Below are 27,666 nucleotides of genomic sequence, written 5' to 3'. Positions count from 1 at the left end.
TTTGCGAGTCGCATTTCCATTTTGCGGGTCGGTACCGACTCGCACAATGTGAATAAGCATTGCGATGAGCATTTTGCATGGCGCAAACTGCAATTTTTGCAGTTTGCACCATGCAAAATGCTTCCTACATCTGGCCCTATGTGTTTTACTTACCTGATTTTGGTTTGTGTGTATATTTTGTGTATTTTACTTACCTCCTAAGGGAGTATATCCTCTGAGATACGTTTGGCATATTGTCACTAAAATAAAGTACCTTTATTTTTAGTGACTCTGAGTATTGTGTTTTCCTATGAAATAGTGCTATATGATATAAGTGGTATAGTAGGAGCTTTGAAAGTCTCCTAGTTCAGCCTAAGCTGCTCTGCTATAGCTACCTCTACCAGCCTAAGCTGCTAGAACACTACTAATCTACTAATAAGGGATAACTGATCCTGGCACAAGGTGTAAGTACCACTAGATACCCATTATAAGCCAGGTCAGCCTCCTACACCTAGGGAAAAGCGTTGGTCAGCAATAGAGAGGGAGGCCTTTGCTGTGGTCTGGGCCCTGAAGAAGCTGAGACCATACTTGTTTGGGACTCACTTCACTTCATAGTTCAGACAGACCACAAACCTCTCTTATGGTTAAAACAGATGAAAGGAGAATACCCTAAAGTGTTGAGGTGGTCCATTTCCCTACAGGGGATGGACTTTACAGTGGAACATAGACCTGGGAGTAACCACTCCAATGCAGATGAGTCTCCAGATATTTCCACTTAGACAATGAAGACTCATCTGGGCAAGGTTAGCCTTATTGTCCCTCGTTTGCCGGGGGCTGTGTAGGAAAGTACCATCTTTCTTGGCATGATACCCCCAATTTCTGCCTGATTATCAGTGTGTTTTAACTGTGTCACTTGGATCCTGCTAGTCAGGTCCCCAGTACTTATTGTTTGTAGCCTATATGTGTTGTCAGGTAAGGAATCTGCAACTAGAAGTCTCTATCAGATAAGGCTGTTTAAGAAGGCAGACAGTCAAGAAGATTTGAGCTAAACTCATTACAAATTATAAGAAATGGAGAACCTGAGGAAATACATGCAATTAACATACTAATTATTTTGAAGGAAGGAAGAAATCAAACCCTAGACCATCTGCTGTCTCTCATCTCTTTCTCCCTTCCCTGAGACGCTGCGCTTTACTGCGGTGTCCCTTTCTCAAACTGCGGTCGGGCCGCCGCTCCAAGTATCAGGGCGCTGGAACCGCCGCCGCCAGCATTTCTGTATTTCTTTTCTTGCAGCGCGGCCCAGAAAGCACATTTCGTGCTCCCGGCTGTGCTGCTATTCCAGCCTGCTTCCCTGATATTTTTTCTTCCTTATCTTGGGCGGGGTGGGGAAATCCTCTTCTTTTCTTCCTTTTTTCTTCTTCTCTTTCCACTTCCGCTTGGTGGTGATCCGCGCTCCTGTTTCTTCGTGTTTTTCTCCAGTTCCTGTTGCTTTTTTCATTTTTTGTTTTTCCTCTTTTTCAGGAGTTCCTGTGTATAGGTTTTTCCCACATTTTTTTTTTTCCCTCTGGGACTCCTTCTGGAGGGTACGGTCTGCCTAGAAGTTTAATGTCAAGCAGCACCGTGGCTACTAGAAAGGGTCGCCCTTATCTTGGTCAGTCCAGAACCAGCAGAAGACCGGGTGCTCCTTCAAGTTCTCCAGCCAACGGCGGGAAGCAACATGCAGACCGTGACATTCCCTCATTACGTTAAATTTTAGAAGTACCTAGTAAAGTTGCCTCCATTGTTGATCTTTTTGGGGAATAGAGGGGTGGTTGTCCATATCTCACTTCTTCAGTTATTAAACTCTGCTTGTAATACCTGTTTCAGAAAACTTGTCCTCCTTCATCCTCCACTGGACAGAATCCGTCTAAAACCTTCTTGTCCTGAGCTGAATTTTGTAATCTTGAGTCACAGGTGACCCGTGGGAGAGAATGAAAGGCAGTAGCAGTTTCAGGTGACATCAAGCCTAAGAGTCAATGAAGTTTGTGGCTGCTACCTAACCCTAGAGCCTTAATCAATAATTTAACAGAAGCTCAAGTTCTCTCTCATAAAAAGGAGGACAGGTATGACTGCAACCTGATCATTCCATCTCTGTTCAGCTTGAACAGAACCCTGATGAAAGTCAAATCCTGAGAAAGTTCGAGATGAGACTTGAGTAAATTGGGAAAAGCCATGGGATTCCAGGAGTTCATCAAATGTTCTATCTTACTGGAAGCAAACATTCTTTCACCAAGCTTAGAAGCAAAACTGGTTTGTCATCTCTTCTGCAAAACTTCAAAAGTTGATGAAACATACTTTATCAAGGATTACACAACACAGAATATGTAAGCTCTGTCCCTGCCAGAAAAGACAGGCACAGAACCTGATGCCATATCAATCTTCTGGTCAACGTGGACAACCAGGTATGCCTCCTTTGAGACTAATGAGGACAAGGAAGAGCTACTGGATCCACTAGTTTGCACTTATGTTTCAAATCCTTCCAGCTGGTATTTTATTGCTAAAAACAAGGTAATACATTTCTTTCAAAATCTTCCCACTCTTATTTCCATGCTATGCTTGCAATGCATAAACTTAAAGCTGGGTAATATAATACAGGTCAGGGACTTGAGAGTCGCTGCTTTTCATTAAAGTTAAAATATTTATTAGCTAATGCTAAATCAAATCTTTGCAAGCCATAGGTGCCTAACATGTGACAATTTAACCATCTTATTTATGTAATCAGACTGTCCAGTAGAAGAATGATAACTGTTTTGATGCCTTATACACGGGATACACACCTGACATTTCCATTGAAAAGTACTGGCTCCTGTGGTATGATTGAGAGTTTCTTCCTTAAATCTTCCAGTCCAATTTTATTGATGCAAACATTATCGATACAAATTGAACCAGCCACCAAATCCACCAACCTAAAGAGCGTCACACCCAACGATGATTTACCTATTGAAATAACCAATAACATATTTTGTTTTGCAATACTGTTTATAAAGAAGCAATTCTTATGACACAGGGTACAAAAATAGATATAAACTATGCAATAGCATGATGAATCCTGTCATATATTGGATACTGAGGAGTATTATTTAATTGCTGAAATGTGTGAGATCTTGGATCCTTACTCTCGGGCTAAAAGAGCTATGGGATAACCTAAAAGGAATCCTGACAATGGGGGAACCAACTAAATGAAAAACATGCTATATGTGATGCACACATGGCAAGCAGCAATGAGTCACGGAGACATCACTGACCAGTGTTTAGATTTCAAATGTGATTTCAAATTTGAGCTGTCTCTGGATGATGTTACCCTCTCCCCTTCTGCTAAACAACTGTCCTTAAAATTTAGCTATGGAATTGTACCTATTAAGAGTTTTCACAGCAAATGATTTTGGCAACCTCCAATCTCTGGCATATGTCCAGTAAGTAACTCATAGAAGGAAATGGAAGCTCACTTGTTATGTTCACTCGCACAGGAAATGGCTAACTCAAATATGCCACTCCAAAATGGTAAACATGATAAAGAATTGCCCTAAGGATACTTAAATCAGACGTAATGGGCTCTATAGTATTGTCAAATTGATTTTTTCTTTGAAGCTCTTCGGACATGCAATAAAAATGTTGCACAGAGTACATTTTAGATGAACGATTTAAAATGTTATGTCACTTTGCAACTTGTTATTATTTCATGTATATGTTGATACAATTAATGTTATATTGTATTGAATTTTTTTATGGGGTACATCCCGGAAACAAACTATTTACTGTAGTTACTTTGGAAATTTTTCCGGAAAGTTGGGTCTGGATTTTGATGAGTTGCGTCTTACTGCACGACCACTAGGCCAGACGAACAAGTTACTTGCCTTCAGGAATTAAATATCTGATAGAGACATATTCTAGTTGCAGATTCCTTACCTTAGAATTTTCCCCCAGGTGTCAGACTGGATCCGGAGATTTTTTCTTTAAGCAATACCCTTGCATGTCGGTAGGTGACATCGGTCGACTACGCGGACATCGTTGGCATCGTAGTCCCCGTGATGATGTCAGGAGTAGTACGTAGATGCCGCCTCTGCGCAGTGATGTCACTTCCTTTTAACGACTTTCCACACCAAAGTGCAGAGCCGCTAAGAACACTGAGATTGGTGCGCCAGAGCTAAGGACGTGAAAGGGGAATCCCTGTCCCTAGAAATCAGTTCTAGGATGGGTGGGTCTGTAAGGAATCTGCAATTAGAATACGTCTCTACCAGATATTTCGCTACCAAAGGTAAGTAACTTATACATCTGACAGAGACTTCTTGTTGCAGATTCCTTACCTTAGTATAGATACCCAAGCAATGCCATCCTCGGAGGTGGGCTGCGAACCAAGATCATACTAGAAAGTTCTGCAGGACCGAATGTAGGAAAGTACCATCTTGCCTAGCATGTTACCCCCATATTTCACTGTATGTATGTTGTTTTAGCCCTTGTGTCACTGGGATCCTGCCAGGCAGGACCCCAGTGCTCATAGTATGTGCCCTGTATGTGTCCCCTGTGTGGTGCCTAACTGTATCACTGAGGCTCTGCAAACCAGAACCTCAATGTTTATGCTCTCTCTGCTTTCTAAATTTGTCACTGCAGGCTAGTGACTAAATTGACCAATTCTCATTGGCACACTGGTACACCCATATAATTCCCTTGTATATGGTACTGAGGTACCAAGGGTATTGGGGTTCCAGGAGATCCCTATGGGCTGCAGCATTTCTTTTGCCACCCATAGGGAGCGCAGACAATTCTTATGCAGGCCTGCCACTGCAGCCTGCGTGAAATAACATCCACGTTATTTCACAGCCATTTCACACTGCACATAAGTAACTTATAAGTCACCTATATGTCTAACCCTCACCTGGTGAAGGTTGGGTGCCAAGTTACTTAGTGTGTGGGCATCCTGGCACTAGCCAAGGTGCCCCCACATCGTTCAGGGCATATTCCCCAGACTTTTTGAGTGCGGGGACACCATTACAAGCGTGCACTATACATCGGTCACTACCTATGTGTAGCGTCACAATGGTAACTCCGAACATGGCCATGTAACTTGTCTAAGATCATGGAATTGTCCCCCCAATACCATTCTGGTGTTGGGGGGACAATTCCATGATCCCCCGGGTCTCTAGCACAGAACCCGGGTACTGCCAAACTGCCTTTCTGGGGTTTCCACTGCAGCTGTTGCTGCTGCCAACCCCTCAGACAGGATTCAGCCCTCCTGGGGTACAGGCAGCCCTGGCCCAGGAAGGCAGAACAAAGGATTTCCTCTGAGAGAGGGTGATTTGGAAATAGGTGTGAAGGGCTGGGGATGAGTAGCCTCCCCCAGCCTCTGGAAATGCTTTGATGGGCACAGATGGTGCCCATCTCTGCATAAGCCAGTCTACACCGGTTCGGGGATCCCCCAGCCCAGCTCTGGCGCGAAACTGGACAAAGAAAAGGGAAGTGACCACTCCCCTGACCAGTAACTCCCAGGGGAGGTGCCCAGAGCTCCTCCAGTGTGTCCCAGACCTCTGCCATCTTGGAAACAGAGGTGATTGGGCACACCGGACTGCTCTGAGTGGCCAGTGCCAGCAGGTGACGTCAGAGACCCCTTCTGATAGGCTCTTACCTTTCTTGGTAACCAATCCTCCTTTTCTGGCTTTTTAGGGTCTCTGCTTTGGGGAATTCTTCAGATAACGAATGCAAGAGCTCACCAGAGTTCCTCTGCATCTCCCTCTTCGACTTCTACCAAGGATCGACCGCTGACTGCTCCAGGACGCCTGCAAAACCGCAACAAAGTAGCAAGACGACTACAAGCAACATTGTAGCGCCTCGTCCGCATTCTCGACAGTTTCCAGGTGGTGCATGCTCTGGGGGTCACCTGCCTTCACCCTGCACCAGAAGCCAAGAAGAAATCTCTTGTGGGTCGATGGAATCTTCCCCCTGCTAACGCAGGCACCAAAAGACTGCATCACCGGTCCTCTGGGTCCCCTCTCATCCTGACGAGCATGGTCCCTGGAACACAGGAACTCTGTCCAAGTGACTCCCACAGTCCAGTGATCCTTCAGTCCAAGTTTGGTGGAGGTAAGTCCTTGCTTCCCCACGCTAGACTGCAAAACTGTGTACTGCGTGATTTGCAGCTTCTCCGGGTCCTGTGCACTCTTCCAGGATTTCCTTTGTGCACAGCCTAGCCTGGGTCCCCAGCACTCCGTCCTGCAGTGCTCAACCCTCTGAGTTGGCCACCGACGTCGTGGGACCCTCCTTTGTAACTCTGCGTGGACTCCAGTTCACAAATCTTCCAAGTAACTGTTCAGGTACTTCTGCGGGTGCTGCCTGCTTCTGTGGGGGCTCTCTGAGTTGCTGAGCGCCCCCTCTGACTCCACCTCCAAGGGGCGACATCCTGGTCCTTTCTGGTCCCAGCAGCACCCAAAAACCTCTACCGCGACCCTAGTTCCTAGTCCTCTTCGTTCTTGCAGAATTCCAAGCTTCTTCAATCCGGAGGTAGCTTCCTTGCACCTTCATCCGGGGTTTCCTGGGCTCCTGCCCCCCTTGGACACTATCGCGACTATTGGACTTGGTCCCCTTGTTTGCATGTCCTCAGGTCCAGGAATCCGTCTTCAGTGCACTGCTGGTGTTTGTGGTTCTTGCAGAATCCCCCTATCATGACTATTGTGCTCTTTTGGGGTAGTAGGTGTACTTTACTCCTACTTTTCAGGGTCTTGGGGTGGGGTATCTTGGACACCCTGACTGATTTCTTACAGTCCCAGCGACCCTCTACAAGCTTCCATAGGTCTGGGGTCCATTTGTGATTCGCATTCCACTTTTGGAGTATATGGTTTGTGTTGCCCCATGACCTATGTTTGCCTAGTGCAACCTATTGTAATTCTACACTGTTTGCATTACTTACCTGTTTTGGGTTTGTGTACATATAACTTGTGTATATTACTTACCTTCTTACTGAGGGTACACACTGAGATACTTGTGGCATATTGTCATAAAAATAAAGTACCTTTATTTTTAGTAACTCTGAGTATTGTGTTTTCTTGTGATATTGTGCATATGATATAAGTGGTATAGTAGGAGCTTTGCATGTCTCCTAGTTCAGCCTAAGCTGCTTTGCCATAGCTACCTTCTATCAGCCTAAGCTGCTAGAAACACATCTATTCTACTAATAAGGGATAACTGGACCTGGCACAGAGTGTAAGTACCACAGGGTACCCACTATAAGCCAGGCTAGCCTCCAACACCGAACAACCAAAGTAGTCGTCCTGATGGACCTGACAGTCCAGGCAGTAATGTTTAGCAAACATGTGCAGTTATCCCCATGTAGCCGCCTGGCAGATATCCAGGACAGGAACTCTGCATGCAATTGCAGTGGAAGTTGCAGTTGCTCTGGTGGAATGAGCACGCAAGCCCTCAGGGAGTTGCTTTTTGGCCAATGCACAGCACATCTATATGCAAAGAAGTACCCATCAAGAGATGGTACCTTTTTGCACAGCCTTCCCTTTTTTCGCATCCACATACCCGACAAAGAGTTGATCGTCCACCCTGAAATCTTTAGTGCGATTTAGATAGAACGCCAACACTCTTTTTGGGCCCAGGTGGTGGAGTCTCTCCTCCTCAAAAGTCATCAACTGCCGCCTCATGGGAAGGATGAGGGGGTGCGTAAAAAGTAGGCAAGGTGATGGACTGGCCTACATGAAAAGGTGTAACGACCTTGGGAAGGAAGGAAGCTTTAGTGTGCAACACCACTTTGTCAGGGTGCACAGACAAGAATGGAGGCTTTGAAGAAAGGGCTTGAAGTTCACTCACTCTGCGAGCAGAAGTGATGGCAACAGAAAGTGAGAAGCCGTAAAGGGGAACTGTGCATTGGCTCAAAGGGAGTACACACTAAGTAAGTAAGGACAAGACTGAGGTCCCACTGAAGCATGATAAATGAAGTTGGAGGAAAGGGCTTGAAGTTCACTCACTCTGCGAGCAGAAGTGATGGCAACAGAAAGTGAGAAGCCGTAAAGGGGAACTGTGCATCGGCTCAAAGGGAGTACACACTAAGTAAGTAAGGACAAGACTGAGGCCCTGTGAGAAGGTAGCCTCTTTCTAGCCTTGTTACCCCCACTTTTGGCCTGTTTGTGAGTGTATGTCAGAGTGTTTGTCACTGTTTTCACTGTCTCACTGGGATCCTGATAGCCAGGCCTCAGTGCTCATAGTGAAAACACTATGTTTTCAGTATGTTTGTTATGTGTCACTGGGATCCTGCTGGTCAGGACCCCAGTGCTCATAAGTTTGTGGCCTATATGTATGTGTCACTGGGACCCTGTCACACAGGGCCCCAGTGCTCATAGGTGTGCATGTATATGTTCCCTGTGTGGTGCCTAACTGTCTCACTGAGGCTCTGCTAACCAGAACCTCAGTGGTTATGCTCTCTCATTACTTTTAAATTGTCACTAACAGGCTAGTGACCAATTTTACCAATTTACATTGGCTTACTGGAACACCCTTATAATTCCCTAGTATATGGTACTGAGGTACCCAGGGTATTGGGGTTCCAGGAGATCCCTATGGGCTGCAGCATTTCTTTTGCCACCCATAGGGAGCTCTGACAATTCTTACACAGGCCTGCCACTGCAGCCTGAGTGAAATAACGTCCACGTTATTTCACAGCCATTTTACACTGCACTTAAGTAACTTATAAGTCACCTATATGTCTAACCTTTACCTGGTAAAGGTTAGGTGCAAAGTTACTTAGTGTGAGGGCACCCTGGCACTAGCCAAGGTGCCCCCACATTGTTCAGAGCCAATTCCCTGAACTTTGTGAGTGCGGGGACACCATTACACGCGTGCACTACATATAGGTCACTACCTATATGTAGCTTCACCATGGTAACTCCGAATATGGCCATGTAACATGTCTATGATCATGGAATTGCCCCGTCTATGCCATCCTGGCATTGTTGGTACAATTCCATGATCCCAGTGGTCTGTAGCACAGACCCTGGTACTGCCAAACTGCCCTTCCTGGGGTTTCACTGCAGCTGCTGCTGCTGCCAACCCCTCAGACAGGCATCTGCCCTCCTGGGGTCCAGCCAGGCCTGGCCCAGGATGGCAGAACAAAGAACTTCCTCTGAGAGAGGGTGTAACACCCTCTCCCTTTGGAAAATGGTGTGAAGGCAGGGGAGGAGTAGCCTCCCCCAGCCTCTGGAAATGCTTTGTTGGGCACAGATGTGCCCAATTCTGCATAAGCCAGTCTACACCGGTTCAGGGACCCCTTAGCCCCTGCTCTGGCGCAAAACTGGACAAAGGAAAGGGGAGTGACCACTCCCCTGACCTGCACCTCCCCTGGGAGGTGTCCAGAGCTCCTCCAGTGTGCTCCAGACCTCTGCCATCTTGGAAACAGAGGTGCTGCTGGCACACTGGACTGCTCTGAGTGGCCAGTGCCACCAGGTGACGTCAGAGACTCCTTGTGATAGGCTCCTTCAGGTGTTAGTAGCCTCTCCTCTCTCCTAGGTAGCCAAACCCTCTTTTCTGGCTATTTAGGGTCTCTGTCTCTGGGGAAACTTTAGATAACGAATGCATGAGCTCAGCCGAGTTCCTCTGCATCTCCCTCTTCACCTTCTGATAAGGAATCGACCGCTGACCGCGCTGGAAGCCTGCAAACCTGCAACATAGTAGCAAAGACGACTACTGCAACTCTGTAACGCTGATCCTGCCGCCTTCTCGACTGTTTTCCTGCTTGTGCATGCTGTGGGGGTAGTCTGCCTCCTCTCTGCACCAGAAGCTCCGAAGAAATCTCCCGTGGGTCGACGGAATCTTCCCCCTGCAACCGCAGGCACCAAAAAGCTGCATTACCGGTCCCTTGGGTCTCCTCTCAGCACGACGAGCGAGGTCCCTCGAATCCAGCGACACCGTCCAAGTGACCCCCACAGTCCAGTGACTCTTCAGCCCAAGTTTGGTGGAGGTAAGTCCTTGCCTCACCTCGCTGGGCTGCATTGCTGGGAACCGCGACTTTGCAAGCTACTCCGGCCCCTGTGCACTTCCGGCGGAAATCCTTCGTGCACAGCCAAGCCTGGGTCCACGGCACTCTAACCTGCATTGCACGACTTTCTAAGTTGGTCTCCGGCGACGTGGGACTCCTTTGTGCAACTTCGGCGAGCACCGTTTCACGCATCCTCGTAGTGCCTGTTTCTGGCACTTCTCCGGGTGCTACCTGCTTCAGTGAGGGCTCTTTGTCTTGCTCGACGTCCCCTCTCTCTGCAGATCCAATTTGCGACCTTCTGGTCCCTCCTGGGCCCCAGCAGCGTCCAAAAACGCCAAACGCACGATTTGCGTGTAGCAAGGCTTGTTGGCGTCCATCCGGTGGGAAAACACTTCTGCACGACTCTCCAAGGCGTTGCGGATCCATCCTCCAAAGGGGAAGTCTCTAGCCCTTGTCGTTCCTGCAGTATTTACAGTTCTTCAGCCTAGTAAGAGCTTCTTTGCACCAACCGCTGGCATTTCTTGGGCATCTGCCCATCTCCGAGCTGCTTGTGACTTTTGGACTTGGTCCCCTTGTTCCACAGGTACCCTCAGACAGGAATCCATCGTTGTTGCATTGCTGATTTGTGTTTTCCTTGCATTCTCCCTCTAACACGACTATTTTGTCCTTAGGGGAACTTTAGTGCACTTTGCACTCACTTTTCAGGGTCTTGGGGAGGGTTATTTTTCTAACTCTCACTATTTTCTAATAGTCCCAGCGACCCTCTACAAGGTCACATAGGTTTGGGGTCCATTCGTGATTCGCATTCCACTTCTGGAGTATATGGTTTGTGTTGCCCCTATCCCTATGTTTCCCCATTGCATCCTATTGTAACTATACATTGTTTGCACTGTTTTCTAAGACTATACTGCATATTTTTGCTATTGTGTATATATATCTTGTGTATATTTCCTATCCTCTCACTGAGGGTACACTCTAAGATACTTTGGCATATTGTCATAAAAATAAAGTACCTTTATTTTTAGTATAACTGTGTATTGTGTTTTCTTATGATATTGTGCATATGACACTAAGTGTTACTGTAGTAGCTTCACACGTCTCCTAGTTCAGCCTAAGCTGCTCTGCTAAGCTACCATTATCTATCAGCCTAAGCTGCTAGACACCCTATACACTAATAAGGGATAACTGGGCCTGGTGCAAGGTGCAAGTACCCCTTGGTACTCACTACAAGCCAGTCCAGCCTCCTACATTGGTAGTGCAGCGGTGGGATAAGTGCTTTGAGACTACTTACCACTCTTGTCATTGTACTTTTCATAAGAGAAAAATATACAAAACAAGGTCAGTGTATATACACATAGCCAAAAAGTTTTGCATTTCCTCTTTTCACTCTTTTCTAAGTGCTGAAAAGTGCTTCTAAACTTTCAAAAAGTTCTTAAAAGTTTTAAAAGTTTTTTCTGTCTTTCCAAAAAAATTCTGAAAACTTTTTTCTCTTTGTCTATCACTTTAACTCTCTCTAAAAAATGTCTGGCACAGGCCAAAAAGTTGAACTGTCCAAACTTGCATATGATCACCTTAGCTGGAAAGGAGCAAGGAGTCTCTGCATAGAGAGAGGTTTGAGTGTAGGGAAGAATCCTTCCTTAGAACTGTTAATTAATATGCTTAGAGTACAGGATAAGGCCATAAGTGCCCAATCTGTAGAAAAAGTAGCTAATGGTTCTCAATCTGATCCAGGGACTCCCCCAGGAAAAGGTTCAGGAAAGAAACTTCTCAGCCTGCCCATTACTAGACAGTCTAGCATAGTTGGTACAGAGGTTGAATCACACCATACTGATGGTGTGCTCTCACATTATGCTGGTAGCCAAGCTGTTAGGGTGCCCTCTGTAAGGGACAGGTCTCCTTCTGTTTATTCCCATCATACCTCTGTATCTAGAAATGTCCCTCCCACCCACCCTGATGACAGATTGTTGGAAAGGGAGCTCAATAGATTGAGAGTGGAACAAACCAGACTGAAGCTCAAGAAGCAACAGCTGGATTTGGATAGACAGTCTTTTGAAATAGAGAGGGAAAGACAGAAGTTGGGTTTAGATACCCATGGTGGCAGCAGCAGTATTCCCCATAGTCATCCTGCAAAAGAGCATGATTCCAGGAATCTGCACAAGATAGTTCCCCCTTATAAGGAGGGGGATGACATTAACAAGTGGTTTGCTGCACTTGAGAGGGCCTGTGCTGTACAGGATGTCCCTCAAAAGCAGTGGGCTGCTATCCTATGGCTATCATTTAGTGGAAAAGGTAGGGATAGGCTCCTTACTGTAAAAGAAAATGATGCTAATAATTTCCAAGTTCTTAAGAATGCACTCCTGGATGGTTATGGCTTAACCACTGAACAGTACAGGATAAAGTTCAGAGAGACCAAAAAGGAGTCTTCACAAGACTGGGTTGATTTCATTGACCAGGCAGTGAAGGCCTTGGAGGGGTGGTTACATGGCAGTAAAGTTACTGATTATGAAAGCCTGTATAACACAATCCTGAGAGAGCATATACTTAATAATTGTGTGTCTGATTTGTTGCACCAGTACCTGGTAGACTCTGATCTGACCTCTCCCCAAGAATTGGGAAAGAAGGCAGACAAATGGGTCAGAACAAGGGTGAACAGAAAAGTTCATACAGGGGGTGACAAAGATGGCAATAAGAAGAAAGATGGTGAAAAATCTCAAGATAAGCATGGGGATAAGGGTAAAACCAAAAATCCCACTTCAAATCTTAAACACTCTTCAGAGGGTGGGGATAAAACAAATTCTTCCTCTTCTTCCCATCCTGCACACATTAAAAAGCCTTGGTGCTTTGTGTGTAAAAACAGAGGCCATAGGCCAGGGGATAAGTCCTGTCCAGGTAAACCCCCTGTGCCTACCACCACTAATACATCAAGCTCTAGTGCCCCTAGCAGTAGTGGTACTAGTGGTGGGACTGCTGGCAACAGTCAAGCAAAGGGTGTAGTTGGGTTCACTTATGGGTCCATAGTGGAAACTGATGTAATCAGTCCCAAGACAGTTTCTGTCACACCTAGTGGCATTGGCCTTGCCACACTGGCTGCTTGTCCCCTTACAATGGATAAGTACAGGCAGACAGTTTCAATAAATGGTGTTGAGGCCTTGGCCTACAGGGACACAGGTGCCAGTTTCACTTTGGTGACTGAAAACCTAGTGCCTCCTGAACAACACATCATTGGACAACAGTATAAGATTATTGATGTCCATAACTCCACTAAGTTTCTTCCCTTAGCTATAATTCAGTTTAGTTGGGGTGGAGTTACTGGCCCTAAGCAGGTGGTGGTATCACCTAGCTTACCTGTAGACTGTCTCTTAGGTAATGACCTAGAGGCCTCAGGTTGGGCTGATGTAGAGTTTTATGCCCATGCAGCCATGCTGGGCATCCCTGAGGAATTGTTCCCTCTCATTTCAAGTGAAATGAAAAAGCAAAGGAGAGAAGGCCTGAAAACTCAGGATCCCTCTCCATCAACAGGTAAAAAGGGTATCACAGTATCCCCTAACCACCCTACCATTCAGGATACCATTCCTGTGGTGGGAGAAACCTCTCCTGGGGTGGCACCTGTTCCAAGGGAATCATCAGCTGGCATAGCTGGACTCCCTGAGGTAGAAGTACCTCTCTGTGGGATAACTAACATTGGTGACAAAAAGAGCACCATTTTAGTTAACATGGAGCATCCCTCCAACCCTCCCAGAGAAACTTTAGTGCAGAAACCCTGTACTGCCTCACAACACTTAGGACAGCATCCCTGCCCTAGTGTGGAGCTCATAGGACAGCATCCCTGCCCTGCTCCAACTCAAGAGAAACAGCATCCCTGTTCTCTCTTCCAGCCAAATGGACAAAGTTTTTGCCCAGCTATGGCTTTACTGAGACAGCATCCCTGTCTGGCATTTCCATCATTACAAATAGGTTCAGTGGATAATTCCCACTGCTCTAAACTAAAACTTACTGATAGAAACTCTGAAAATACATCTTCACATTGTTGGTTAGCTAAAAAACTTCAAACAGGGTGGTTTACATCCCCACAGGGAAGTAACCATATAGTGGATGATAAAGGGAGTAACCAGTCTATTGCAGAGCTACTCTCTACTTATCACCACTTAGACAATAAAGTCTCAACTGGCCAAGGTTAGCCTTATTGTCCTTCGTTTGGGGGGGGGTTGTGTGAGAAGGTAGCCTCTTTCTAGCCTTGTTAACCCCACTTTTGGCCTGTTTGTGAGTGTATGTCAGAGTGTTTGTCACTGTTTTCACTGTCTCACTGGGATCCTGATAGCCAGGCCTCAGTGCTCATAGTGAAAACACTATGTTTTCAGTATGTTTGTTATGTGTCACTGGGATCCTGCTGGTCAGGACCCCAGTGCTCATAAGTTTGTGGCCTATATGTATGTGTCACTGGGACCCTGTCACACAGGGCCCCAGTGCTCATAGGTGTGCATGTATATGTTCCCTGTGTGGTGCCTAACTGTCTCACTGAGGCTCTGCTAACCAGAACCTCAGTGGTTATGCTCTCTCATTACTTTTAAATTGTCACTAACAGGCTAGTGACCAATTTTACCAATTTACATTGGCTTACTGGAACACCCTTATAATTCCCTAGTATATGGTACTGAGGTACCCAGGGTATTGGGGTTCCAGGAGATCCCTATGGGCTGCAGCATTTCTTTTGCCACCCATATTGAGCTCTGACAATTCTTACACAGGCCTGCCACTGCAGCCTGAGTGAAATAACGTCCACGTTATTTCACAGCCATTTTACACTGCACTTAAGTAACTTATAAGTCACCTATATGTCTAACCTTTACCTGGTAAAGGTTAGGTGCAAAGTTACTTAGTGTGAGGGCACCCTGGCACTAGCCAAGGTGCCCCCACATTGTTCAGAGCCAATTCCCTGAACTTTGTGAGTGCGGGGACACCATTACACGCGTGCACTACATATAGGTCACTACCTATATGTAGCTTCACCATGGTAACTCCGAATATGGCCATGTAACATGTCTATGATCATGGAATTGCCCCCTCTATGCCATCCTGGCATTGTTGGTACAATTCCATGATCCCAGTGGTCTGTAGCACAGACCCTGGTACTGCCAAACTGCCCTTCCTGGGGTTTCACTGCAGCTGCTGCTGCTGCCAACCCCTCAGACAGGCATCTGCCCTCCTGGGGTCCAGCCAGGCCTGGCCCAGGATGGCAGAACAAAGAACTTCCTCTGAGAGAGGGTGTAACACCCTCTCCCTTTGGAAAATGGTGTGAAGGCAGGGGAGGAGTAGCCTCCCCCAGCCTCTGGAAATGCTTTGTTGGGCACAGATGTGCCCAATTCTGCATAAGCCAGTCTACACCGGTTCAGGGACCCCTTAGCCCCTGCTCTGGCGCGAAACTGGACAAAGGAAAGGGGAGTGACCACTCCCCTGACCTGCACCTCCCCTGGGAGGTGTCCAGAGCTCCTCCAGTGTGCTCCAGACCTCTGCCATCTTGGAAACAGAGGTGCTGCTGGCACACTGGGCTGCTCTGAGTGGCCAGTGCCACCAGGTGACGTCAGAGACTCCTTGTGATAGGCTCCTTCAGGTGTTAGTAGCCTCTCCTCTCTCCTAGGTAGCCAAACCCTCTTTTCTGGCTATTTAGGGTCTCTGTCTCTGGGGAAACTTTAGATAACGAATGCATGAGCTCAGCCGAGTTCCTCTGCATCTCCCTCTTCACCTTCTGATAAGGAATCGACCGCTGACCGCGCTGGAAGCCTGCAAACCTGCAACATAGTAGCAAAGACGACTACTGCAACTCTGTAACGCTGATCCTGCCGCCTTCTCGACTGTTTTCCTGCTTGTGCATGCTGTGGGGGTAGTCTGCCTCCTCTCTGCACCAGAAGCTCCGAAGAAATCTCCCGTGGGTCGACGGAATCTTCCCCCTGCAACCGCAGGCACCAAAAAGCTGCATTACCGGTCCCTTGGGTCTCCTCTCAGCACGACGAGCGAGGTCCCTCGAATCCAGCGACACCGTCCAAGTGACCCCCACAGTCCAGTGACTCTTCAGCCCAAGTTTGGTGGAGGTAAGTCCTTGCCTCACCTCGCTGGGCTGCATTGCTGGGAACCGCGACTTTGCAAGCTACTCCGGCCCCTGTGCACTTCCGGCGGAAATCCTTCGTGCACAGCCAAGCCTGGGTCCACGGCACTCTAACCTGCATTGCACGACTTTCTAAGTTGGTCTCCGGCGACGTGGGACTCCTTTGTGCAACTTCGGCGAGCACCGTTTCACGCATCCTCGTAGTGCCTGTTTCTGGCACTTCTCCGGGTGCTACCTGCTTCAGTGAGGGCTCTTTGTCTTGCTCGACGTCCCCTCTCTCTGCAGATCCAATTTGCGACCTTCTGGTCCCTCCTGGGCCCCAGCAGCGTCCAAAAACGCCAAACGCACGATTTGCGTGTAGCAAGGCTTGTTGGCGTCCATCCGGCGGGAAAACACTTCTGCACGACTCTCCAAGGCGTTGGGGATCCATCCTCCAAAGGGGAAGTCTCTAGCCCTTGTCGTTCCTGCAGTATTCACAGTTCTTCAGCCTAGTAAGAGCTTCTTTGCACCAACCGCTGGCATTTCTTGGGCATCTGCCCATCTCCGAGCTGCTTGTGACTTTTGGACTTGGTCCCCTTGTTCCACAGGTACCCTCAGACAGGAATCCATCGTTGTTGCATTGCTGATTTGTGTTTTCCTTGCATTCTCCCTCTAACACGACTATTTTGTCCTTAGGGGAACTTTAGTGCACTTTGCACTCACTTTTCAGGGTCTTGGGGAGGGTTATTTTTCTAACTCTCACTATTTTCTAATAGTCCCAGCGACCCTCTACAAGGTCACATAGGTTTGGGGTCCATTCGTGATTCGCATTCCACTTCTGGAGTATATGGTTTGTGTTGCCCCTATCCCTATGTTTCCCCATTGCATCCTATTGTAACTATACATTGTTTGCACTGTTTTCTAAGACTATACTGCATATTTTTGCTATTGTGTATATATATCTTGTGTATATTTCCTATCCTCTCACTGAGGGTACACTCTAAGATACTTTGGCATATTGTCATAAAAATAAAGTACCTTTATTTTTAGTATAACTGTGTATTGTGTTTTCTTATGATATTGTGCATATGACACTAAGTGTTACTGTAGTAGCTTCACACGTCTCCTAGTTCAGCCTAAGCTGCTCTGCTAAGCTACCATTATCTATCAGCCTAAGCTGCTAGACACCCTATACACTAATAAGGGATAACTGGGCCTGGTGCAAGGTGCAAGTACCCCTTGGTACTCACTACAAGCCAGTCCAGCCTCCTACAGGCCCCACTGAAGCATGATAAATGGAGTTGGAGGAAATAAATGGCGCAGAACCCGAAGGTCCTCTGACTGAAACCCTTGGGCCTGAAGGTGCTGTATCGGGGTCGGCCTGCCCAAAATGAGGCGCATGGCCTGATAAAACTCATTCAATTGGGCAAGGGTCGCTCCGGCTCCTGGAAATTCGGGGAAGAGCAAAGTGGACCCAGAAGCAGGCTCCGAAGACGGAGGACTCGAGTGTCGACGCTCCTCCCTCATCGCATCAGCTAGCGACAGGGTGAAGTCGAAGGGTAACAGGACCGCTTCAACTTATTTTTCTTCTTCTTACCTGTGCATGAAGATTTGGAAGAAGAAGACTGGTGGTGGCTCTGCGAGTGGTCACGAGACCTTCCGCTTGAGCAAGACCGGGACCTATGCGGAGTCGAACGCCGGGCCGCCATGTGCTTGAGGGACCGCTCCCTCAAGGCCTATGGGTGCATGGCCCGTCACTCAGAGCACGACTTCTGGTCATGGTCGCACTCCAAGCACCACAAACAGACCCAATGTAGATCCATCACCGACATCATGTGGTGACAGTCCTCGCACGGCTTGAAACCGGTCTTTGGGGACATCTCGATGCTCCAAAAAAACTATTTTAAAAGTGGACACAGTGCAATTTTCAACAGTTCCTGGGGGAGGTAATTAAAGTACAGTTTTTGAGGTATGTAACACACTTGCTGGTTCAGTTTCTGGTGCATAGGTAACCCACCGTTGGGGGTTCAAGATAACCCCAAACACCAAGCACCAGCAACACAAGCCTGGTTAGGGGTAGAGGTCAAACTGGAGCCAAAATAACCAGGGTCCCTATGGAGACAGGGGGTACTCCAGTTCCGGGCTGCTTGCAGGTGAGGACCCCTGTTGTTGGAGGGCAGACCAAGGGGGTTTAGAGGAGCACTGGGGGGCCCCAAGTAGGCACCAAACATGCACCCTCAGCGGCACTGTGACAGGCGGGTGCAGGGTGCCAACAGGGCGTCGGGTTCCCAATTGAACTCAAAAGGCGGACCCGGGGGTCACTTAGGCGCTGTAGGCAAGGCACAGGGGGGCTTCTCGAGCAAGCCACCGACTGGGCAGGGAGGAGGGCCACCTGCAGGTCATTTCTGCACTGGTGGATGGTTTCTCTCGAGTCTGGGTGCAGCGGATGCAGAGCTTCTCCAGGCGTCGGATATCTTCATTGTAGTATCCTTAGGATTCCCGCTGCAGGCGTTGTCGTGGAGGGGTGGAGAGGTCAACCCAAGGTGGACACTTAGTCGGAATCGCCTGGGGGTCCTCTGTGGCTGGATGGTTCCTCTGGACACAGGCCAGGGGTGTCGGGTGCAGAGTAGTTTGGACTCACGCTTCTGGAGTAAGGTGGGAGTCCCTTTCAAAGATGGTTCTTTTTCTTCTTGTTGGACAGGTCCACTGTCCACGGGAGTTTCTTGGTCCTCGGTGAAGCAGGAAGTCCCCTGGAGGCTTTTCAGGGGTCGCTGGTCCTGCAGAACACATTTCTTCTTCTTTTGCAGCTTTTTGAAGCAGGAGATGGGCCGGTAGGGCTGGGGCTGAGTCAGTTGTTGTCTCCTCTTCTCTGCAAGGCTTTCAGCTCAGCAGTCCTTCTTCTTTCTTGAGGTGATCAGGAATCTGAAGAGCTGGGTTCAGGGTCACCCCTAAATACTAAATTTAGGGGTGTGTTAGGGTCAGGGGGCAGTAGCAAATGACTACTGTCCCTGAGGGTGGTTACACCCTCCTTGTGCCCACTCCCTCTAGGGAGGGGGACACATCCCTATCCCTATTGGTCATAATCCTCCAAAGCAAGATGGAGGATTTCTCAAGGAGGGGTGTCACTTCAGCTCTGGGCACCTTAGGGGTGACCCTGGCTGAGGGGGTGACTCCTCCTTGTTTTTCTCATTATCCCTCTGGACTTGCCGCCAAAAGTGGGGGCTCGTCCGGGGGCGGGCATCTCCAATGGCTGGAGTGCCCTGGGACACTGCAACACCAGGCCTGAGTCTTTGAGGCTCACCGCCAGCACCTCCCCCCAGGATAGGCTTTGCTTCTGACCACAGAGTTCACAAAGGCACTCACTCCATGTGGTCAGAAACTCATCTGAAAGTGGCAGGCTGGCATAGACCAGTCTGTCCTACACTACCAGGCTGGCTGACATACAGGGGGCATCTCTAAGGTGCCCTCTGTGTGCATTTTTCAATAAATCCTACACTGATATCAGTGTGGGTTTATTGTGCTGAGAAGATTGATACCAGTCTTCCCAGTATTCAGTGTAGTCATTATGGTGCTGTGGAGTTCGTAATGAGCCTGCTCCAGGAACCACCGTAACAGCAACAAAGTATCCACAGGGGATACTTTTCCTCTGCAACTTCAGCTCCAAGTCTGCAACTGCAACAGTTTTCACAGTGTGCACGGTCTGTGGACTCCCTGTCCTCATCCTGTACCAGAAGAACCGAAGAAATCTCCTGTGGGGTGAAGGAGTCACTCCCCTGCTCTGGCAGGCACCTTCCAAGACTACAACCGGTACCCTTGGACTCCTCTCACAGCGACGAGCGTGTTCCTAAGGACAAAGAGGGTGGACCCCATCGACATAGACTGTCCTGAAGTCCTGCTGGCACAATTTGGAGGAGGTAAGACTTTACCTTCCCTGAGAGCGACGGTACCCCTGTGTACTCCGTCTTCTTCACCTCCTGAGGTCTCTGTGCACTATTTGCAAAAGTCTTCATCTACAGCTTGGTCCAGGTCCCCAGCACTCCATCCTGCGATGCTCCACTTGCTGAGTTGTTCTCCGGTGGCGTGGGACCTTCCTTTGCTGTGCTGCACCAACCACGTTTTGCACCCCCTTTGTCCTCGTGTCCTGGGGCTCCCGTGGGTGCTGTCTGGCACCCTGAGGGCTCTAAAAAATGTTGAGAGCACCTTCTTCCTCCTCACACAGAGTGAGGCCCCCAGGTCCCTGCTGGGTCCAGCCAGAACCATTTTGACGCAAAACGCACATTTATCGTAACCAAGGCTTGTTGGTGACTTCCAACACGAAATCACATCTCCATCCATCTTCACATCGTGGGACATCTTCTGCATCATGCAGGAACCGGCTGGCATCTTCCTAGGGTGCATTCCTGCAGTCTTCGTCCAACCGGGGGCTCTCCTTTTGCACCCTCTTCTGGGTTGGCAGGGGCTCCTGCCCTTCCTGGAACTTCTTTCGACTTCTGGACTTGGTCCCCTTCTTTTGCAGGTCTTCAGGTCCAGGAATCCAGCAGTTGTTGTTTGCAGACTTGGTTGGTTACTGCAAAATCCCAATCACGAGGTGTAGTGTTTCCTAAGGAAACGTGCAGTACTTTACTCCTGCTTTTCTGGGCTCTGGGGTGGGGTAACTTACTTACCTTTACTATATTCTTACTCTCCCAGCGATTCTGCACACACTACACTTGTCTAGGGGGGAATTCGAGATTCGCATTCCACTTTCTTAGTATATGGTTTCTGTTGCCCCAAGACCTATTTTCTCCCATTGCATTCTATAGCATTTCCTATTGTGTGAGAAAGTAGCCTCTTTCTAGCCTTGTTACCCCCACTTTTGGCCTGTTTGTGAGTGTATGTCAGGATGTTTTCACTGTCTCACTTGGATCCTGCTAGCCAGGGCCCAGTGCTCATAGTGAAAACCCTATGTTTTCAGTATGTTTGTTATGTGTCACTGGGACCCTGCTAGTCAGGACCCCAGTGCTCATAAGTTTGTGACCTATAGGTATGTGTTCCCTGTGTGGTGCCTAACTGTCTCACTGAGGCTCTGCTAATCAGAACCTCAGTGGTTATGCTCTCTCATTTCTTTCCAAATTGTCACTAACAGGCTAGTGACCAATTTCACCAATTTACATTGGCATACTGGAACACCCTTATAATTCCCTAGTATATGGTACTGAAGTACCCAGGGTATTGGGGTTCCAGGAGATCCCTATGGGCTGCAGCATTTCTTTTGCCACCCATAGGGAGATCGGACAATTCTTACACAGGCCTGCCACTGCAGCCTAAGTGAAATAACGTCCACGTTATTTCACAGCCATTTACCACTGCACTTAAGTAACTTATAAGTCACCTATATGTCTAACCTTTACCTGGTAAAGGTTAGGTGCAAAGTTACTTAGTGTGTGGGCACCCTGGCACTAGCCAAGGTGCCCCCACATGGTTCAGGGCAAATTCCCCGGACTTTGTGAGTGCGGGGACACCATTACACGCGTGCACTACACATAGGTCACTACCTATGTGTAGCTTCACAATGGTAACTCCGAATATGGCCATGTAACATGTCTAAGATCATGGAATTGCCCCCTCTATGCCATCCTGGCATTGTTGGTACAATCCCATGATCCCACGGGTCTCTAGCACAGACCCGGGTACTGCCAAACTGCCTTTTCAGGGGTTTCACTGCAGCCGCTGCTGCTGCCAACCCCTCAGACAGGTTTCTGCCCTCCTGGGGTCCAGCCAGGCTTAGCCCAAGAAGGCAGAACAAAGGACTTCCTCAGAGAGAGGGTGTTACACCCTCTCCCTTTGGAAAGAGGTGTTAAGGCAGGGGAGGAGTAGCCTCCCCAGCCTCTGGAAATGCTTTCATGGGCACAGATGGTGCCCATTTCTGCATAAGCCAGTCTACACCGGTTCAGGGACCCCTCAGCCCTGCTCTGGCGCGAAACTGGACAAAGGAAAGGGGAGTGACCACTCCCCTGACCTGCACCTCCCCTGGGAGGTGCCCAGAGCTCCTCCAGTGTGCTCCAGACCTCTGCCATCTTGGAAACAGAGGTGCTGCTGGCACACTGGACTGCTCTGAGTGGCCAGGGCCAGCAGGTGACGTCAGAGACTCCTTCTGATAGGCTCCTTCAGGTGTTGCTAGCCTATCCTCTCTCCTAAGTAGCCAAACCCTCTTTTCTGGCTATTTAGGGTCTCTGCTTTGGGGAATTCCTTAGATAACGAATGCACGAGCTCATCAGAGTTCCTCTGCATCTCTCTCTTCACCTTCTGCCAAGGAATCGACTGCTGACCGCGCTGGAAGCCTGCAAAACTGCAACAAAGTAGCAAAGACGACTACTGCAACTCTGTAACGCTGATCCTGCCGCCTTCTCGACTGTTTTCCTGGTGGTGCATGCTGTGGGGGTAGTCTGCCTCCTCTCTGCACTAGAAGCTCCAAAGAAATCTCCCGTGGGTCGACGGAATCTTCCCCCCTGCTACCGCAGGCACCAAAGAACTGCATCACCGGTCCCCTGGGTCCCCTCTCAGCACGACGAGCGAGGTCCCTTGAATCCAGCAACTCTGTCCAAGTGACTCCCACAGTCCAGTGACTCTTCAGTCCAAGTTTGGTGGAGGTAAGTCCTTGCCTCCCCACGCCAGACTGCATTGCTGGGAACCGCGTCTTTTGCAGCTACTCCGGCCTCTATGCACTTCCGGCGGAAATCCTTTGTGCAGAGCCAAGCCTGGGTCCACGGCACTCTAACCTGCATTGCACGACCTCCTGAGTTGTCCTCCGGCGGCGTGGGACTCCTTTGTGCAACTTCGGGTGAGCACTGTTTCACTCCTCTTTGTAGTGCCTGTTCCGGCACTTCTGCGGGTGCTGCCTGCTTCTGAGAGGGCTCCTAGTCTTGCTGTGCGCCCCCTCTGTCCCCTGACGCAATTGGTGACATCCTGGTCCCTCCTGGGCCACAGCAGCATCCAAAAACCCTAACGGCACGATTTGCAGCTAGCAAGGCTTGTTTGCGGTCTTTCTTCAGGAAAACACTTCTGCACGACTCTTCACAACGTGGGACATCCATCCTCCAAAGGGGAAGTTTCTAGCCCTTGTCGTTCCTGCAGAATCCTCAGCTTCTACTGCCTAGTAGCAGCTTCTTTGCACCCAGAGCTGGCATTTCCTGGGCATCTGCCCACTCTTGACTTGATTGTGACTTTTGGACTTGGTCCCCTTGTTCCACAGGTACTCTAGTCTGGAAATCCATCGTTGTTGCATTGCTGGTGTTGGTCTTTCCTGCAGAATTCCCCTATCACGACTTCTGTGCTCTTTGGGGAACTTTAGTGCACTTTGCAATCACTTTTCAGGGTCTTGGGTTGGGCTATTTTTCTAACCCTCACTGTTTTCTTACAGTCCCAGCGACCCTCTACAAGGTCACATAGGTTTGGGGTCCATTCGTGGTTCACATTCCACTTTTGGAGTACATGGTTTGTGTTGCCCCTATACCTATGTGTCCCCATTGCATCCTATTGTAACTATACATTGTTTGCACTGTTTTCTAAGACTATACTGCATATTTTTGGTATTGTGTACATATATCTTATGTATATTTGCTATCCTCATACTGAGGGTACTCACTGAGATACTTTGGCATATTGTCATAAAAATAAAGTACCTTTATTTTTAGTATATCTGTGTATTGTGTTTTCTTATGATATTGTGCAAGTGACACTAGTGGTACTGTAGGAGCTTCACTCGTCTCCTAGTTCAGCCTAAGCTGCTCTGCTAAGCTACCATTATCTATCAGCCTAAGCTGCTAGACACCTTATACACTAATAAGGGATACCTGGGCCTGGTGCAAGGTGTAAGTACCCCTTGGAACTCACTACAAGCCAGTCCAGCCTCCTACATATTGCTTGCACTATCCCCTGTCTAATTACTTACCTTATTTTGGTGTCTAGTGTATATACTGTGTATAATACTTACCTCTGGAAGGAGTATTGCCTCTAAGATATTTTTGGCCTTGTGTCACCCAAATAAACTACCTTTATTTTTGGTAACACTGAGTATTGTCTTTACTTGTGTATAAGTACTGTGTAACTATAGTGGTATTGCAGGAGCTTTGCCTGTCTCCTAGTTCAGCCTAAGCTGCTCTGCTAAAGCTACCTCTATCAGCCTAAGCTGCTAGAACACTACTACATTTCACTAATAAGGGATAACTGGACCTGGTATAAGGTGTAAGTACCCAAGGTACCCACTACAAACCAGGCCAGCCTCCTACAAAAAGAGGTAGTGCTTAAGCTGCCATTTGTTCTGCCAACTGTTTCAATCGATTCCCAGTTAGCTAATCCCTACTAAGGGCCTCATTCCTACCCTGGCGGTCTATGACCGCCAGGGTGGAGGCCGGATGAAGCACCGCCAACAGGCTGGCGGTGCTCCATCCTGTATTCCGACAGCCGCGGTCGCCCAGCCAGGTCTGGCGGTTTTGCGCCGGATTTCCCCCGGCTGGGGGAATCCTCCATGGCGGCGCTGCTTGCAGCGCCGCCATGGGGATTCCGACCCCCTTCCCGCCAGCCTGTTTCTGGCGGTTTTTACCGCCAGAACCAGGCTGGCGGGAATGGGTGTCATGGTACCCGTGGGGGCCCCTGCACTGCCCATGCCACAGGCATGGGCAGTGCAGGGGCCCCCTAACAGGGCCCCAGCAGGATTTTCACTGTCTGCCACGCAGACAGTGAAAATCGCGACGGGTGCCACTGCACCCGTCGCACCCCAGCTACTCTGCCGGCTCCATTCGGAGCCGGCTTCCTTGTATCTGGGCCTTTCCCGCTGGGCCGGCGGGCGCCCTTTTGGCGGTCGCCCGCCGGCCCAGCGGGAAAGCCAGAATGGCCTCCGCGGTCTTTTGACCGCGGAGCGGCCAAGTGGCGGTTCCCGCCAGGCGGGTGGCGCCGGCCGCCCGCCAAATTCAGAATTGGGCCCTAAGTGTTCAAAAGTTGAAAACCATTCTGGCTCAAAGGCAAGACACTGTCCTCTGAGCCAGAGTTGTTACATCTCCCAGCCAAACATGTGTAAGATGAGCTCAGGAAATGTGATAGGTGGCAGAAATGGTTTTCCCTTCTACTTTGAACTGGAGATAGGCAGTCTAGAAGGGTCCGGGAGTGAAAAGGAGAAGCCCTCACTGGTTTCTTTATGTCAAAAGAGGTTGCGATAAGAATGCTTTTTGTTTGCCAACTGTTCCTGTCCAACATCCATTGGCCTTTCCGAGTACAGTGGTAACCTTGGCAAAATATCTTTTTGTCATAGGTGTGGGTGATATATTTACCTAGTGCAGCCCTGATATGACATTTACCTTTCCATTTCATAGCCACAATTTAGGCATTATTTACTTATAGTGAAGTTAAATAGGCCAAATAGGGAGTTTCAAAGTACAGCTTGATTTAGACGGGAGGAAAGCACAGGTACTTTGCTACTGTTTAGCAGTGGTAAAGGGCACTGCACTGAGTCCTAAAGGGCCCCAAAAATGGTAAATATCTGAGGTGACAAGCCAAACTTACTAAACAAGCTGTTGCAGTATGTACAGAAGCAACGTGGTTCTTGTTTCAGCATCTAGACTGCCAATAGCTGATTTTTCAGCCTCTAATATTTGTAAATATATTACTTCTTTACCATGTTCACAAAAAAAGTGTAGTGTTTACAATATGTGCATTAAATGTTACAGTGTAGTGTTTAGTTAATCAGCATTGCCTTCATACTTTGCTCTAAACAACTGTGGTGTTACTACAAGGTGCTGTTTGTAGCTTTGTCTCTTAACAAACTTTACCTGATCCAGTTCTGCCAACAATGCCAATTTTTTCTTTTGGTTTAATTTCAAAAGATACATTTTTTAGGACTAGGGGCAGGTCTTTGCGGTAACACATTTCTACATTCTGGAACTTAATCGCTCCCTCTTGTGGCCAGCATGGAGGAGGTGAGTACATAGATTCACATGGAGTTGCTTCGGGTTCCAAAGTCTGCAAAATATAGAAACAATGAATAAAAGAATGTAGAAATATTGTACTAGAAATTCACACCTAACAAATACAGTAAATTTGAAGTTTACACATGTGGAAAATTGTTACTGATGCTTTTTAATCTAAACTTCATGTATTCTAAACAGAGTATAAGCAAAGCTGTAACTGCATGTGAAATGCCCCTAATGGTTCTCACTTGATAATGCCTACCTAACAATAGAGGGCAGCCTTATGCTCCGACCTCCAAGACATGCACAAGCCCAAATGGACCAATGATGATGATGATGAGCCTAGACCCAATTGTTTGGATTGTTTTTTTACTGTTAATGTTTGCAGGTCTATTCTGTACTTTATCCACAAGGCACATTGACATGAAGGTCCTGACGACATGTCAAAAGGGGAAGGGGCACCCTCCCTGTGCTCTGGTACCAGTACGTAACTGTTACGTGAAGATATCCCATTCTAGAGGTTGATGAGCATATGTACCCCCCTTATAGGCATGGTGGACTTGGATTTCAGAAATGCTCATGTATTGTGTGTATCGTTCAACTGATGGTAAACCTAATAAACATATATATTTTTTAAACGCCTAATTCGGCCTGCCCTGAAAGGCTACTCTGTATTATGTCAGTTTGGCAAGGTCTTTTGGTAGAAAGCAAGTTAGCCAGTATAGGAAGCTGGTTCTCTATATAGTGTAGTAAAATTGAGTACATTGTGCAGAGAGTCCATTGGATCCCCAATTGGCTTGGCAGAGGTAAAGGTAGATAGGGGAAATATATTTAGTGGTAGTGTGGGCGAGTAGAGAGGCTTATCAGAGAGAGTGCTAAGCATTTGATGTACTCACAGAGGCAATAAATGAGACACACACTCAAAGAATTAACCCGAGACCAAATTAGAAAAATAACAAGTTTTTTGTATATGTTTCAGACCCAAGAAGTTCGTAATCAGGTAAGTAGACTTTTAAGCATAAATACTTTGCAGTTTCAGAAATCAACACTTAGTGACATTTTCAGAGTTCCCTCAATGTTATCCTATGGAGGAAAAACAATGTTCAGCAAACACAGGGTTAACAACAACTTGCAAGGGAGCAAAGGTAAATACTGGGAACTGATCAGGACCACACCAACAGGGCACACCAGGCGGCACTGGGGCAGCCGGGGGCAGAGGTGCAGTAAGGCGTTGGGTGCCCAATGGTTCTTTATGGGAGTTGGATCTCATGACAAACAGGCTGCAGGCACTGGTTAGGAAGCCAGTCAGGGACAACAAGCAGGTAGATAGTAGACTTGGGATGCTCGGGGACTTAGGTGCATCTTTGGTCCTCTTCTCCTGTGCCCAGCTGAAGCAGATGCAAGGGTGTCTTTAGGAGTCAGGTTTTCTCATCCAGGAGCACTCGCAATCAGGGGCTCCTGTCTGCTGAGGCTGTACGCATTGTCGGGGAGTCTGGCGGAGTGGGGGGAACCAGGGTGGTCTTGAGCTATTAAGAGCGGGGGTCATTGTTGGCACCAGTGACCCTCCTCAGATGGGGTCAGAGGCAAAGGGTGCACTGGTTTCCTCTCACCACAAGTGTGAGAAAGTAGCCTCTTTCTAGCCTTGTTACCCCCACTTTGGGCCT

General features: G+C 48.2%; 1 protein-coding gene across 1 annotated transcript in view; it reads right to left on the bottom strand.

Annotated features, from left to right (window-relative positions):
- The window catches only part of LOC138249528 (ATP-binding cassette sub-family C member 5-like), a 2,567,733-nt gene that overhangs the window by 218,202 nt on the left and 2,321,865 nt on the right, over window positions 1-27,666 (bottom strand). The window contains exons 23-24 of the mRNA XM_069203478.1: window positions 25,865-26,054; window positions 2,796-2,955 (exon numbers count right to left, since the gene is read on the bottom strand). Of these exons, the coding sequence (XP_069059579.1) occupies window positions 2,796-2,955; window positions 25,865-26,054 (350 nt within the window). The remainder of the gene's footprint in view (window positions 1-2,795; window positions 2,956-25,864; window positions 26,055-27,666) is intronic.

Source organism: Pleurodeles waltl, chromosome 8, assembly GCF_031143425.1.
Source record: "Pleurodeles waltl isolate 20211129_DDA chromosome 8, aPleWal1.hap1.20221129, whole genome shotgun sequence".
Lineage (NCBI taxonomy): Eukaryota > Metazoa > Chordata > Amphibia > Caudata > Salamandridae > Pleurodeles > Pleurodeles waltl.
This window is presented reverse-complemented; position numbering and strand designations above follow the sequence as displayed.